The sequence below is a fragment of the Callorhinchus milii genome, unplaced genomic scaffold (assembly GCF_018977255.1).
Source record: "Callorhinchus milii isolate IMCB2004 unplaced genomic scaffold, IMCB_Cmil_1.0 Scaffold2, whole genome shotgun sequence".
Lineage (NCBI taxonomy): Eukaryota > Metazoa > Chordata > Chondrichthyes > Chimaeriformes > Callorhinchidae > Callorhinchus > Callorhinchus milii.
The window spans coordinates 22,156,595-22,173,238 of record NW_024704743.1 but is presented as its reverse complement, the minus strand read 5'-3'; the positions used below and the strand labels follow the sequence as shown (position 1 = coordinate 22,173,238).

The 16,644-nt window shown below is 36.6% G+C and overlaps 1 protein-coding gene across 1 annotated transcript in view; it reads right to left on the bottom strand.

Annotated features, from left to right (window-relative positions):
• Positions 1 to 303: 303 nt before the first annotated feature.
• LOC121848150 (anillin-like) overlaps positions 304 to 16,644 on the bottom strand; it is a 36,860-nt gene continuing 20,519 nt past the window's right edge. Inside the window, exons 14-24 of the mRNA XM_042332492.1 lie at positions 14,505 to 14,693; positions 13,585 to 13,711; positions 12,320 to 12,368; positions 12,052 to 12,108; positions 10,060 to 10,095; positions 9,259 to 9,280; positions 7,719 to 7,831; positions 5,031 to 5,117; positions 4,180 to 4,287; positions 1,222 to 1,394; positions 304 to 448 (exon numbers count right to left, since the gene is read on the bottom strand). Of these exons, the coding sequence (XP_042188426.1) occupies positions 328 to 448; positions 1,222 to 1,394; positions 4,180 to 4,287; positions 5,031 to 5,117; positions 7,719 to 7,831; positions 9,259 to 9,280; positions 10,060 to 10,095; positions 12,052 to 12,108; positions 12,320 to 12,368; positions 13,585 to 13,711; positions 14,505 to 14,693 (1,082 nt within the window). The 3' untranslated portion in view covers positions 304 to 327. The remainder of the gene's footprint in view (positions 449 to 1,221; positions 1,395 to 4,179; positions 4,288 to 5,030; positions 5,118 to 7,718; positions 7,832 to 9,258; positions 9,281 to 10,059; positions 10,096 to 12,051; positions 12,109 to 12,319; positions 12,369 to 13,584; positions 13,712 to 14,504; positions 14,694 to 16,644) is intronic.

The window sequence follows — 16,644 nt, the reverse complement described above, 5'->3', positions numbered from 1 at the left end:
CTGATCTGTGGCATCTTCTAACTTGTGAAAGAATTCTTGTAACTCAAAATGCCTAGTGCAATACCCTTTTTCTGCAAATAATCAATATACATTAGTGTGAACAAAGGCTTCCAAAAAGGATTTTCTGCTTCATCATAAATAGGCTTTCTGCATATAAAATAATTTTTCAGCCACAGTTGAACATCGGGCTTTTCAAGCACACTGCCTGAAATTTATAACGCGCAGCAAGCATTTGCACTTGTTCAATGCTCATAATATTTTATTTAGATCCATATGAGGAGAACCCACATGACAATTAAACAAAGCTAATATTGCCACTCAATCTCCTTAAATGACCTGGGGTCTATAGCAGGCATCTGGTTGCCAGGTACGAAGATCAACTAGGACCCGATTCAGCTTCTGCATCCAGAGGTTGCGTTCCTCTTTAGTGTCTGCAGACAACCAGTTTCTGGAGTGGTTGGAAAAAAAAAGGAACAATGATGTTAACGGAGTAGCAGAATAATTAAACTGCGCAACAATGTTTAGTTGTCAGATCTTAAAAACTTCAGCTTCATATTTCTTTGCTATCCTTCAATCAGACTCTTCCACACATCTCTTAAGGTATTTTTATACATTTCATCCACAAAATATATATTTACAGTATATTCCGTTAAGTGCTTTGGGACATCTTGAAGACATGATAAGGCGCTGTATAGAATGCAAGGATTATTATTATAAAATTATATTATTATATATTATAAATTATATATATTATTATAAATTATATATATTATTATTATTTATATTATAAATATATATATTATAAAAAATATTATTATATAGAATATATATTCTATATATTATAGAACTGGGATAGATCACAAGGCAAATGCATTACATTTCACATTGCTATTTAAATTATAATGCTAGAGTATAGACTAAAATTTCAAAGCACTTATAAACCTTAACATGCAGTGATTTCTAACAATTCCTTAATAAGAACTTCTGGTAATCAAAATATATCATGCACCCAATGCAATGTATATTATGTTGGATTGACAGTTCTCCCAGTTGATGCAACATATTTCCAATTTCCATACGAAGGGATCCAGTTAGAAATTGCTGCATATCAGAGCCCAATGTATTTTTAAATGCAATTCCATCAATCGCATTCAATTTGAACTCTGTGATCAGAACCAAATCTAATCTGATCACGAGACACATGAAAATAATTTCTCTTACTTGGTGACACAAAGTGTGTTCTTGCACTCGCTGACGAGCGTCTCTCGATCATCCTCTCGTTGAGGTCTTACTGTGATCAGTTCAAAGGTGTTCGGTCGAGCACAGAATTCCCGGTTAGCCGGGTCTATTTTTCTGCTGGTACAATTAGCCAGGTTTATTCTGCCAAGTGGGCGCTGCAAGTACAGTAAAATGCCAAAGTTGATTAAACATGTCTAGATGAAATATTTGAGCAGGGTCAGTGAAACCATGTAAATTTAAAGGTTATTTTCCATATATAATGAAGAGTGGGTAAAAACTTTATCCTGAATTTATTAAACAGGAAACCTGAGACTGACTTGATTTACACACATGCAGGTCAAGTTGAGAGCAAGCCTCAAGTGATATAATTTCACACATGCAAGTGGTAGCATTTCACTAGCCACACACTTCACTCAGGTTGTATTTTATTAAATAAGGTGGATTTTTTTGTCCTTTTTCTATAAATTCAGTGCAACAATTTTTTAGTAATTTTCTCTCCACCGAATTATGCCTCTCTGCTTTTGGTCTGGTCTCTTGTTGGGTGTAGTTCCATGGGCACTGGCTGCCATAAGTCAACCCACCTAAGTGGCCATTGCTCATGTGTGAGCCTTGGCAGCGAGTGTCAGGCTACTTGATTGCAGAGGGAGTCACAGCCAAACAGGATCTCTAACCATCCAATTGATACTGACAGACACACACACGCGACCAGTAGAGGGTTCTAAAGAAGGACCAGAAATTCTAGCTGTTTTTCCGCTACCTTACTCTGGGAAGACAGGGCCAATTTAACCCTTAATGCATCTCCACCTGAAACCAACAAAGTCTGCAACAGCCATGATTCAAAGTTCTTGTTGCGCAAGCTGCGGTTCTGCACCATCGGGCTGCCTGTGTGGAGGATATTTAACCCTATGTGCCTTGGGATGCCCCTTTGATGTGAGAGTCGCTATGTAAAATGTAAATTGTATTGTAATTTGGTGTCGCAACTAATCCATATGATTTTAGCTGCTATGTGCTGTGAGCCACTATTTAGCTGAAGTTTAGTGCCTTCAGCCACTATGCCCCGAGGCTCTGGAATTCCCTTCCTCATTCCCTTCACCTCTCTCCCTCTCTTCCTATTTTCAAGTCCCTGCTGAAGACCTTTCTCTTCGACATAGGCAAATTATTCACTCAGCTGCAGAATAATATAGTCAATTTACTTTATAGTATATTCTGTGAAGCACTTTGAAACATCTCGAAGATGCAATAAGGCACTATATCAAATGCAAGGATTATTATTAATATTCTTTTTGTATTGATTTTACCTGTAGCAAGGAATACCAGCTTCTATTCCCTCCATAGCACCTCCCTACCCCTCAGCTATTGTTTGCTTCCATGACTTGAAGCATTGGAAAGAGCTGGTCTATCTCAGAGCAGTTCAATTGAAGTTAAATAAGCGCAGCTATCTTGAACTCTCCTGCAATCGAATCTCAATGTATCGGATCCATTTCTGTAGAGATGCCAGCATTATGGTTTTGCTGGGCTAGGCAGCAGTAGATTGGCTTTCAGTCCAGGTCAAAGCACTTGCTCAGTTAAATAGTTAAAGGACAATGCCGTACAAATGTGACCCATGGTTTCAGAAATTATACTACCAGCTAACAGGTAATTTCTGCATTGCATTCTCTAACAGTGTATGGTGCTCAACTCCTTGTTAATGTCTCCATACAAGTGACTAGAGGTAAAGGGTAATGACACACTTAGCAGAAAATTTTACAGGCAGACGAAGGGGCTTTTTACCCCTCTAACAGCCAACTTTGACCTTCAAGCAGTTTAGTAATAGATTCAGGCCTCGATTAGTAATGGGTTGCTGGAATTGCTATTAGTTCTCACTGGGCAAATTTATCTGTACTGCCGTGCCTCCCACTAAAATGCACAGTGGTTAATTGCACATAATCTAACATCTTAATTTCCTACTCTCAGTTTAATTTGTAAATGTAATTCCCTGTATTCATTCCTTTAATATTTTAGTCTTGCTATTTAACTATATATTTCGATTCAGATTAATTTCCTGATCTCAGCTGCATCAATAATGGAAAATTACCATCATCAGCGAATGTGTATCAGCACTTGGACAAGTCTAATGGTCTGGATGAAGGGTAGAGGACAGAATATTCAGGTTTAAGATGATACTAAGCTAGGAGGCATAGCAAGTTGTGAGAGTGGGAGCAGGAAGTTGCAAAGAACGTACAGTGAATTGGATAGGTATTCTATAAAGGAGACATTTGCAAGAGGTCATGGAAAAGATAAGTAAATGGTACTGAATGGATTGCCAACAAGCCTTCTTCTGTGGCTATATTTATTTGAGCAAGGCTGTTTAAAGAAGTTCTCCCAGGAACACAGAACAGATCCAAGTGCTATCAGTAAGCACTTAGTGAAGCAACTTTCCATTTAGGCATGTAATATTTATTCTTCCAGTAGTTGTTCTAATCTACACTATCATTGTTTTAGTTGGGAACCTAGGTACACAGAATTAGGATACAGTGCCATAGCTCTACTCGTCCTCCCACCTCACAGTGCCAGTCATTCTCTGTCTTTTTATTAAACTCTCTGTATCAGATCTCTGAATGCAAACTGAAACCTTCTCCATTGGTTAAATCAAACATATGTTAAAGAATACAAGCATGTGCCTGTTAAAGATTCTCGGCATCTATCATTGTGATATTGTGATCTCAAACCATTTTTTGCAAGGAATGTTTCTGTGCAGACATTTGGAAATACATCTCCTGACAAAAGTCCCTAAAGGGTGGAATTTCTGAGGTATGAGGATTTTCTTGATTCAAGTTTTCCTCTGATTACAGTTGGAGTACAACTATCAAAAATAGCCACCCTGTACATCTGAATTTCATTAACAGCTCTTCAGTTAAACCTCTACTTTCTGTCCTTATAGTCAATAGCTTCACTACAAACCTTGCATTTTTCATCATCTGGATAGGTCCAGTATGAGATGCAGGCTCCTGATAGGACACACCAACGTCTATGCCAAGCTCCAAAACCACTGACATCATGGAACATAGTCTGCAAGAAGAGAAAGCACCTTCAGTCTAGCAGAAATGAGGCTCAGTCATTTCACCCTTTAAAACACACAAATACACGGCAGACATGTAAAGCACCAAGATATGGCACACCATGAAAGAACGAGTTTTGCTTATTCATAAGAACAGCAGTGGACATTTAGCCTTTTTTTAAAAAACAGACATCAGTCTTCTGCATTTTAAAATAAAAATGTCCCACTAACATATGCAAATCTTCATCAGTTCAGCTGATGAAGTCAGTGATGATGAACAGTCAGTAGCATTCTTGCCTCTGGGTCAGAAGGTCCAAGGACCATGTACCGTGTTGGGTCTTGGAGCTCATGATCCAGGCTGACAGCAGGCTGCAATATTATCGCAATACTGTATTGTCAGAGATACTACCCTTTTGTTTTGTAGGGTCATCTTCACTCCACATTGAGTTACTCTCTATATCCAATGCCCAGAGGCCCAGTATTATAACCATGGCATATACTAGTCCACTAGATGGTGCTATTAAACAAATCATGGTCTTGGAACATTAGACAAATGGAAAGAAACAAAGTGAAATCCTGAAAAGTTAAGATTCATATGGTCGATAGACAGATAAGTACATTATGAAATCCATCGTAAGTACTGGACAATTACAAATCTTTTCAAATCATCCATTTTAACAAGGGAAATAGGCAGTTTCCTTTTTAATAAAAAATGAAACCTTGGCTACAACAAGAAGCCAGTAAGACAGCTTACCAGGAATCCATGTTCTTCCACAGAGGAACCAACCTGACACTGTAGCTTCACGTAAATGTGACCTTGAATAGGACACAAGAATGGAACCTGAAATCACCCAAAAACATTAAATTGGCATCAGTTCAACAATAAGCATTTTAAAACGCCATTCAAGTCCAACTCAGTTATTTTTGTTTTGTAGAACATGGCTTTAAACTACAAGTTAATAATAGTAACTGTAAATATTCAGTGAAATCTGAATATTTACAACCCTACCTTTTGGGGAATATTTCATGTCTTGAATAACTTGTTACTAATTGCTACAAAATGCTTACAGGGTCAAAATGTACTACGTATTCAGACAGAGAAGACTTCGTAACAACCAGCACAAAACCTCTATTCATTCTAATGGATGCTAAGCAGCACACATGGATGCTCACAAGTGGGAGGATGGAGCTGGTTACAGAAAATAAACAACTCATTTAGAAATCCAGCTGTAGCAGAATCGTCTGATCATGTGAGACAGCACAGCTGTGCCATCAGCTTTACTGAAAGATAGATTTTGGAGTTTGAAGGGTTATTTTTATGGATCAGCACTGCACGTATCAATGTACTACAGCAATATGTTCACCAGATCCTAAAGTCCACAAGCTATAGAAATTTTGCTGATATTTATAACTCTTCATAAAAAAAACAGATAAGCCTTTATGATCCTGTTCTGAAACTCCATTTGACACCAAGTGGGCACTCAGTACTAAAACTAAATGGGGAGAAACGTTGGGCAAGTTTTCTTCCTCCACACCGCCTCTGTTCGCCAAGCAGTAAATAGGAACTCGCTTTTTATTATTTTTATGCAATCCCTTCAAAAAAATAATATGGTCACTCAATCCACAACTGTTTGTGGGACACTGCTGTGCTCAATTGGGTGCTGCGTTTTGCCCACAAAATATACAGTCAAATCACTTTGCAGTATATTCTGTGAAGCGCTTTGAGACGTCTCGAAGACATAAGGTGCTATATCAAATGCAAGGATTATTATTATTAAGTGTTTTGATTGAATTAAGCAAGAAAATAAAACACAAATGAAGCAATTAACTTTCAAATCAAATTAATGCCTATATGAAAGCAAGCCACAAGCAACCCCATTTCCTGCCATTATATCGGTGAGGAAACCATGTCACCACACAAGCTAGTATTATTCAGACACAAAGCCTTTGCTGAATCACCTGCAAGAATCTGTCCAATGGACATGGAATTAAAAGTACTAATGCAGCAATAGACGAGAAAAAGTTCTCAATAGTGGTTAACCATGGAAACCTAACAAGTACTGAGGCAGAAAATGATATATTTCAGGATAAGAGCAATAGTGTTCAAGTATTCTCTCAAAAAACATCTGCCCCCTCCAATATTTACACTACTTTTTAAAAAAAACAGCAACTAGTTGTCTGACCAGAGCTGTTTGTTTCACACTGTCGGAATCTTGCCACCAGAAACAGTTAAGTGATAGCATCTAAGCCACTATATGGTTAAACTTTTAAACAAGTTGTATGAACTGAGCATGTTCTTTGTCGGAAAGGTACTTAACATTATATATACACGAATAAGATCTTTGAGGGTTTAATTTGTTGCATTCTTTTTCAATGAATTTCAGATATTAAAACACAGCATATGCTGAAACACTTTCTTCTGTCAACCACATTCAGCAGCAACATGCAATGCAACACAAAAAAGCAGTAAAAGCTGCAAAATCACTGAAAACGAGACAGCTGTGGCACAGCAGATAGATGGACAAGAACTGTGTTAACAAGGCAAGCAAGGCACCCAGTAACTGCTTGTCCAGACCTTCAAATTTTATCTAGAAGGTAAGAGATACCAGGGTCATTTAAAGCAAAAGCTTCTGCATGCTGTTTGCATGGTTACTGTGAATATTAGAATAGTGAAATAAAACAAGGCATCAGCAAGCCACTTCTCCAGTTCTGGCACATTCAAAAAGAATATGTTAAAGCAAATAGTTGAATATGGAAATGTAGAGAATTAGAGCAACATCCTGAGAACAATGAAGTTCTTAACTTCTTACATTAAAATGCTTAAAATAGTTAATTTACATTCAGTTTTGATGAAGGGTTACATCTGAAACATAAACTTGATCACCTGCTGTGCATTTGAGGGATCTTGATTTTATTTAAGATTTCCTATATTCATTTAATCTCAAACTAATGTACTTTGTACATCTCTTTTCATATGAATCTACATTATTTATAAGCTCTGTTACATACTTACAGCAACCGTTTCAAAAAACGGTTTAATTCAAGATCAACTTTCCAATCCTTGGTATCACATTCCAGAAATTATGGCTCATAGCCACTAGTTTAAGTTACTCTGCTCTCCAAACTAACCCTTGTCAACTACCAAGTGTTTTGAGGATGATTGCTGAAGAGATAGATGAAATTAAACAGTGAAGACTTCATATCTCAGTAATGTGCTGGGTGGTCCCATCCAATGAATGTTGCTATAATTAGCAATAACAGCAACTCATATTGTAGAATCCCTGTGGGTAGCAAGCAGCTGCAGTCACTTTCATTTCAATTTTTTTAAAAAAAAAATATGATTCGCTCCCAAATAAATGGTTGAACATTATACATCAGGAGTATTTAAAGCATGAAAGTCTCAAGAGAAAGTTAGTCAGTTCATAGTCTCCAGTTTTCTAACCTTATCCAGTTGGAATTTTGTATTTCCTACAGAAGAAAGCACAATCTTGTAGGATCCGACCATGACAAAATTACTTGAGCGTACTGCATTTGGGCCTCCAGGACTTGACAGAGCTATTGAGGAAAACAAAATATCCATAAACATTGACCAAACTGACTTCTCCTTCATGGAATTACCATAGAATAACTAGCACAATATACCCATTTGTTACATCTTAAGTTCCAGACCAAAAGAAACCCTAATGTCAGTAAAATGACCAGCTCCAGATGCTGGAGGTTTCTACAAGGAAATGCAATGAACATTGGCCTTCCCAAGCCTCAATCATTTATGATGAGATTTCTGTAGAATGTATTGGTGAACATCAACAACCTGTATCAGGTGTCAGCCTGGATCAGTTGGTAGTCCTCTCTACTCCGAGTCAGAAAATTGTGGGTTGAAGCCCCATGTTGGAACTTGGAGGTAATAGTGCAACACTCGAGTGCAATTCTGTGGGGAATACTGCATTGCCAGTAATGCTGTCCTTGGGATGAGACATTAAATCGAGGATCTGTCTGCCTGTTCAGGTGGACGTTAAGATCCCATGGCACTATTTGTAAAGAGAAGGGTTTTCTCCCAGCATCCTGGGCAACAATCCCCCAGATAAAATTGGTCACTCACTTCAGGACTGTTTGTGGGACATTATTGTGTGCAAATTGACTGTCATTCACCTACAAATACAGTCATTATATGTTTGGGACATTTCAATGACAATGAAATAAGACATGTAAGGCTTGTGATTATCGCAATGTACTTGTAAAGTCCACATTTCAGATGAGCTATGCAAGTACATAATTTATCCTGTTGCAGAAGAGGTTGATTACCTCCAAATTACTTGTCTTTATAGGGCTGAATTAGCATGGAAAAGATACATCTAACAAAGCTAGGCCAGTAATCCAAAGCATTTTTATGGTTGAATAGCCAGTGGGGATTATCAATGAGACCTGGAGGTGCAGACATGTAAACATATAATCAACCATTTGATCAAGTTCCTAATGTGTCTCTTGCTGTGAAGTTACATTCAAGCTAACTATACTATACGCCGCACATCTGTTCTTTCCTCCTCATTAGGCTAAAAATTGCTCAACCAAAGATTTATTGGAAAAACTTGGTCATGGATACAAATAAATTTACTGATAATATTGGTTGCAGTTGCAAATAGCAGACAAACAGCAGGCAGAATATCAAGTTTTTTTGTAATTGGGCTGAGAAATTGCTTCATTTGAAGAAGAAAATTACTTTATAGAACAGTTTTAAAGTTGCAAATGAGGTTTAATCCTGTCGGTAATTATTCTAAATTATTTTTAAATTTCGGTTGGCTGATTACAGTAAATACAGTATGCAGGGGTCCTTAAATCTCTTATTAATAATATCAAATCTTTCATCTCGCACTTATAATAGGAAGCATTTCAGTGATTTGGGCTGGATAGACTTAGTTTGTCACAAGAGAAATTTACATTGTCCCAAAGTATCTCAATTTATAGCAAAAAAACTTTCAACTTACCTGGAGTATGAATATTGCTTTTCTGTTGATAAAAAAAAATCACAAAATTAGTTATTTTGTTACAATGATCTCTAAACATATCTACAGTAGAATTTGTTAATTCTCAATCCATTAAACAGAACTGTGCAAAAAGATTTTTAAATCACTTTAACATATTTTCTCCTCTTCTATTGGTTTCCCAGAAAAAGAACAATCCAATGTCTTAATTCAGGCTTGTGCTGCTGCTGAGGTTTATTGAAATACACCAAGCTTAGACTAGGACTCACTTGAATTCCCTCCTTGTGGGAAAATCTTCAGCCCTTCCTTCTTTGAACCAACACAGAAGAGATGTAAAACTAAAACTTGCCTTTTGGGAACAATATCCACCCCTACTTTTGGATACCATTACTCCAAAACATATGGAGAATAAACAAGTGGTGCTAAATATCTTGTATTTCAAAGGACTCTTGTATTCCCCTCACAATTTGAACAGAAAAAAATAAATGTTTAAGTGAAAATGTGTAATCCAATCTGGCTTGGATGGGTTACTGCCTGCCACATACCCAGCTGACCAAAAAAGTGATTAGATACAAGGAAATCTGCTCACTCCACTCTACTGAGAAAGTTCAGTTGTGGATTGCCATGCACTAGAACCACCCAAACCTTGGACCACCAACACATTTTCAGCCGCCCAGCATAAAATGAACCCTCTTCCAGCCAAACATATCTTCAAATTGGAATGGACCAACAATAAATATGTAACTTGCTCATTTTAATTTAAGTGTGGTGAAACACCATGCAAAATTGATAGATTAAACTTACTGTGATTGAAGTAAGTAGTCTCTTTGGAGTTATAGCCTGAAGATAAAGTGGAAAGAATGTTTTGGTTATTGAAGTGGGTCAGTAGTTCTACATTAATGCATTCCCAATAGCTGCATGTAACAGCTAGTTCAAAGGGTTGCCTTCTTGAGCTTTTAGGTCCAATCTCTAGTCACAGATTGGAACTAAATATACACTTCCAGTTTTGTGATTTTCCACATATTAACTTTGATTTATCTGCCACCAATGAACAGTTAACAAACCTAATGGTGATGGTGAAAAGAGAGCAATCACAAGCCTGACTAGTAGAGGTTTCCTGCCCCTATATATCAGAAACAATACAGTTTTAGTCACACTGACCAATACAGTGCATCCTTTATCTCAAGAAAATGTGAACAGGAAAACAAAATGAGATCACATGCATATACATAAAATTAAAAATATATTTGATAGCGCTTTTCACGTCTTCGATACGTCTCAAAGCCCTTCACAGAATATACTGTAAAGTGAATTGACTGTATATTTGTGGGCGAAACGCGGCAGCCAATTGCACACAGCAGTATCCAGTTGAGTATTGTTTTTTTTCTTGAGGAATTATTATCAGGCGTGTGAAGTAAGGAAACTTGGCCAAGGTTTCGCCCTGCTGGAAATCAAACCCAGGTCTCTCGCTTGCGAGGCGAGTGCTCTAACCACTGAGCTACAGGACTCCACTGTTACACTTAATCCAAGTGATTTTTCATGTGCAAAGCCTGGATACAGAGCATTATAGTTCAACTAGATTATGTAATGGTCAACCATACAAAACTTTGTTGTGAAGTTAAAGGACACCAAAGATACATAGGAACTCGGATGATTTTTCTCAACCTTAGTCTGTTGGCCAATTCTAGCATCCCACTGAGATCCAATTTTTTTTCACATATATTAAAACCACAACTCAATCCCAATGCTATGAGACAAAGGATGATCCAAGTCCGTGTAAAGTCACATTTTTATCAGAATTTGAAGAGGCAATGAATTGTAAGTCAGACTAATGGCAGCCATGTTTTTGCCCTCCTGTTGATACAATCTCACGCTACAAACACGACTGTTAAATTAATAGGTGTGCAAACCCTACCAAAATATAGAACCACTTTACAAAAAAAAATCTATCAATGTTGGTGTAAGAAAAAGAGCCCATCACCATCATGCTGTGTGAATTGACATTCATCCATCACTTTGGACAATAATAAACAAACCCACTGGAGTGCACATCTAGAAATAAAAACACCTCTGACTATTGGCCCACTCACAGTGTAAGACAGATAATATCAGAGTTTGATTGCTGAAAAGCATCCACAAAGGTTTTACTAAAAAAAAATGAATCATACCAAAGAGAAAATCAATTCCTGAAAGTAATGATATATTCCCAGATGAAGTGCAGAGGCTTTGCACATAAACTATAGAAATAAAAATCATTTTCAAGTGTTGGCAGATTTCAAAAACGCAAACTCTATAGCAAGTGTGATATCAGAGGCTATAATCACTCTTCAAAAAACAGTTTACAAACAAATCTTCCAATGAAGACTAAAAATATTTTACAGATAGAATCTATCAGGGTTTTTTTTTAAAAAAAGTGTTGAAACTTATAAAATTGGGCATGAACTCCACAAATTTACATTTTAAATCCTCAGATTTCAGGATGCAAGATATTCATGTCAAATCCTTTAGCCATTTTGAGGGGATTGTGTGGTTAGGGGAGGTGTACAATTAAGTTATACCTCACTACATTATCATAGTTCAGGAAAAACATTTGCATTGCTCAACTGATTCCCCTCACAGCATTTACTTCAGATTTAATCAAATCTCATGATTGTGCTGCACTCATATTTTACATGCTCCCACCTCCCTATCCACCTACATCAGCATAATGAAGAAATGAGTCTTGAATGATTAGTCCTGTACAAATTTCCAAATTCTTATGTTCAGAACAAATTTCCACCAAAAACGTGGCTTTACCTTAGATTTATTAGTTTTTTTCTTCTTGTCAGTAGAACTCATCTCCTGTCTCTGTGCCTAAAACAGAAACATTTTACACAAATACAGATACATTCAACTCGCAACATTCTCTAATAAAATATACTAACTCCTGGCAAGCCAGATTTTAAAGCTAACTGCTAATCCTTACATTTAACATCAATAAAATAAGTAGAACAAAATATTTCCTAGCATTTCAAAAGAATTTTAAATACTGTACAGTAATCCTGATATTTATTTGTGTACATACCAGACTGTAAACTTCAATTTCAATTTCAAAATCATTTGAGACATCTTGCCTAAAATTGAAAATGCACATTTTAGATACTTTGCCATTTGTGAAGAGACAATTTCACATGAAGATTTTAACAAACAATGAGAAAAGGGCAGTGATAAAAACTGTAATATATGAGAACAATAAACTCTATTAGAACTCTCAATTATATTAACCAGTTTGAATAGCGAACACAACAATTGAAACTGGAAACATCCCCCACATAGTGCAGAAGTAAATCCAATCCATTCTGACACCTTCAAATTGATATTTGCTTCTGTGCCATATAAAAGGCATTTCCTCTGAAGTTATGAATTATTTTGTCCCCCTCAACTGTGTGATATGTTAAAGATTACCCTGAGAAATGTTAATACAAAATGCCCAAGGTGAAATTGCAGATGAAAATCAACGACATTTACAAATTGTTCCAGTAACTTTTCACAAAGCTATCGAAATGCTTTGAAATGCAATGATGTCAACATATTTTGATATTTGATGATTGACTTGGTCATTCTGTGTAGGTAAGTACATCGCATAAGTATATATAACTGAAGAAATAGGGAAAATTTAAAGTCAGAATTACTTCAATGATTCTGCTTCTAATATACATTTTTAAAATATTAGTGAAACACAGTAATAGTTGCTAATGATCAATGCAGTGACAGTTCACCTTTTTATTTCCTAAAACAATGGTAAGAATAAGGATCATGTTTTAAAAAGGCATGAAACCCAAACCATATACTCTGGGACCTCAGTAGTTTGCATCCATTTTACTCTTTCTTGGAGTGAACAGTTAATGGAACCCAAGCCTTTAATTGCATTCTATTATGTATGACTTCAGGGTCAACTGCATTTCTCACTTCAGATATTTTGTTTAAAAAAGCTAATTAAAAAAATTAAAAAGTGGACAGTTCCAATCATTTTTGTTCAGAACTATGTACTGTTCTAAGGACTGTGCAAGTAATGAAGTCTGAATTGTGTCCGACAAAATGATTCGTAACCATAGTGAATCCTGGAACATGCCTCGGTCGGCCCTCTGGAGCTCTACTTGAAATCTAATTTCCACGAGGTCGGTATCCAAGCGAATTTCCTCAGGGTGAGCCACATCACATCCCTCATTTACAAGCTGCAAATCTCTTTGAGACTCCCACACACTCAAATAAGTTATATAATTTATTGCAGGCTTCAAGCCTATCAATTAAAAAAAATTCAGCTATTCAGACTGTTACTATGTTACTTACAGTGTAAACTTAGTAGGGAAAGTAATAGCATCGCCACTAACTGCATTTTGAGTAGAAGCCAATGGTGTGGCCACCATATTTAGAGCTCCAGCTCTAATCAGCACAAAAAAATAAAAACTTGCTGAATCTGAAAAAGATGAAAAGGCAAAGTTATAAATTAAGTCAGGAATTTAAGTACAGGACAACATGAATTCATATAGCATGTTTCACACAGAACAGCTTGGAAGCACTCTGAAAGCAGAAGTCCTGGATTTAAAAATGGTTATAATGTATTAATTTTCCAATTAGTGTTTAATGCACAAAACAATGATAAATAGCTAGACAAACAACAGACTACCCACCCCCTGATGAATTTAAAAATTGTTTTAGCTTTTTTGTGCATAGTTGCCTTGAATGTTGTTTGATCTATTGTAATAAAATTATCATGAAACCAGAACAATGTTTCACAATATTGCACCTACTCTTCTGCAATTACAGATGTTATAATCAGATCTAAAGTCTTACTATCTGCAAGTATTGCACTTTGAACAAAACCAGCTCAAAGATGCTGAATCCCAAGTTTTATGTTTGAAATTATTTATTGTACCAACAAACAGCCAACTTTGAAAATGCTCATTTTATCACTTGTCTAAAGTACTGATTTTAATAACTGGCCAATGTTGAACTAGCCCTGGTCATGGCTGGTTAATGATAGACACTGCAATTGGATGGGTGGGGTGGAGGGGAGAAAGAAAACAAAGAAGAGTAAGAGGGGATTAAAAAGGGAAAAATCCTCAAGGAATTATATATCCATATTTTCTGAAGAAAGCTTTATTTTGCATTTGAGACGTTGAGCAGCTCTTATAGTCAGTTTCCTAGTGTTCCAAATGTAGCTCCAAGCCATATTCCAAATATCAGTTTCCATTTTAAAACATGCTTACCTGTTTTGTGAGCTGTTGAACAGATGAAGTCTGCCTTTAAAGGAAGACGGATTTCAGACAGAGAAATTGAGCCTCGTGATGGAGCAAAGTCACCAACTGCTTTAGCAGCAGATTCAGCTTTCTTTTGGGCAGACGCTCCCTCAGTCTTCAGTTTGTTTAGCTCAGCAAGAAGTACCATTCGTCTCTCACCTATGTGCCAAAATCAAACAAAAAGCTTGAGGTCCTCTGAGAAATTATTTATGCACAATGTTAACTGCACTGACGCATACTTTTCTATTGCCTTTTGAAGGCAGGAGAATCGCGCCGCATTTCATTCAGGAAATTAAGGGATGCCTAGCAACTGAGACCCAAATTTTGATTTGAATTTAATTTAGTTTATCCCAAGGGAATATGCACAATTTGGTTTATCGAAAGGGCAAGCAGACAGCAAGGTTGACTAAGTAATGTGTAACTGTGCATGGTCTGAATGAATAATTCAATCCTCGTTTGGTTATAATGCAAAGAAGAACAGTCATCATTTATTTGTATGCACGTGTGTGCACAAAATATTTTATATAGCTCTACGATCGAATGCTCTGAAATGTTTAAAGGTTTTATGCTTTGTTTCCCTGGCTTGTCTAACAGATGTATTTCCAAAACATCAGCAAAGACTGTTGAATTTTCAAGCAGCCCAAAACCCTAATAAAAATCATCGCAACTGGTTTTACAACTGTTTCCACTTACCTTATGAAACAAGTTTATTCCATGATAATGGAGTTTAAAATGTACAGTACTCTACATTTATATAGCACCTTTCAAGTCAGGAGTACATCTCAAAGCACTTAAATATGAGATTGAATTCTACCATGTATTTAATGTTTACAACTCATCTTGGGAAAACATTCCATTGATGAATGGAATTTATAGTTCTACAAATAGGGTAGAAGATATTTAAAAGAAACTGGAATCAATTCCTTAAAATTGTACTCTGTTCGTGTTTAGAAAGCAGGCTAGGAAACAAAATGAGGTATAGGGTGATTGTTGGGATCCAGAAAATTCACATCCATGTCATAAGTGAGGGCACAAAACAGGCACTGCAAGTCAGCACTTGCAGATGCAAGACATCAGCAGTGACATCAGTGAGGAACACTGTGCATGCAGAGAAAGCGTCTGGTTACTATTGCAATTCATAAACTAACTTACCAGCAGCAATAGGTTAGGTTGTGCATTTTCACAATGCATAACTTAACCCTCTCATGCAATATTTTCATGCTTTGATGTCATAAAATGTTGGGTTCATTACCCACCTGCCTTTTAGCGAGGCAGTGCTATAAGTGAAGAGCTTTATAACCGGAGTTCCCCGTACCAAACGATGGTCAAAGAATAAAGGTAAATTACATTTTTAAATAGAACTTAATCTTATGAATTATGTACATCGTTAGTGGAGCAAATGTACATTATTGCATTGGAATAATAATCCCAGCATTTGATATAGCTCCTTTTACGTTGGGAGGATTTCTCAGAGCACATCACAAGATTTACTGTAAATTATAGCAACTGTGTATTCTGTAATCAAATGCAGCAGCCAAGTTGTACACAACAATGTCACACAAACAGCCATAGGCTGAATGACCAATTTTATTTGGGGGATTGTTGACACCAGGAGAAATTTCCTTCTCCTTTCAAATGGTTTGAGAGAAAGGAATTTCTCTGTGTTTAAGCACTCCAGGATGCCACCTCGCATGAAGTTGTTGTGCCCTGGGATCTTTAATATCCACCTGAACAAGCAAGTGGGACCTTGGTTTAACATCTCATCAGATAATAGAATGCACTCCAGCAATGCATTGGCATCTAGACAATAATAATAAATGAGATTGACAGTTAACAAGCAAAATTAGAATTATTAAAACTAGTGTTTCAATATTGCTCACATTTCCTGCCAAGGTGAAAGTGGATAATAATGAAGGATATCCCACTACCTTACTTTAATTGGTGCTAGTTTAGTGCTTTTTTTAAAAATGTTCAGCAGATTAAACTAACAAATACTGATGGATTGGGCACAATTGGCTTCAATCCAGGTTTCAAAGAACAGCACCTATGAACGCAACTTAAATATATTATCACAGTATATATATCGCTGTACAACACTTTCCCTTTTCCT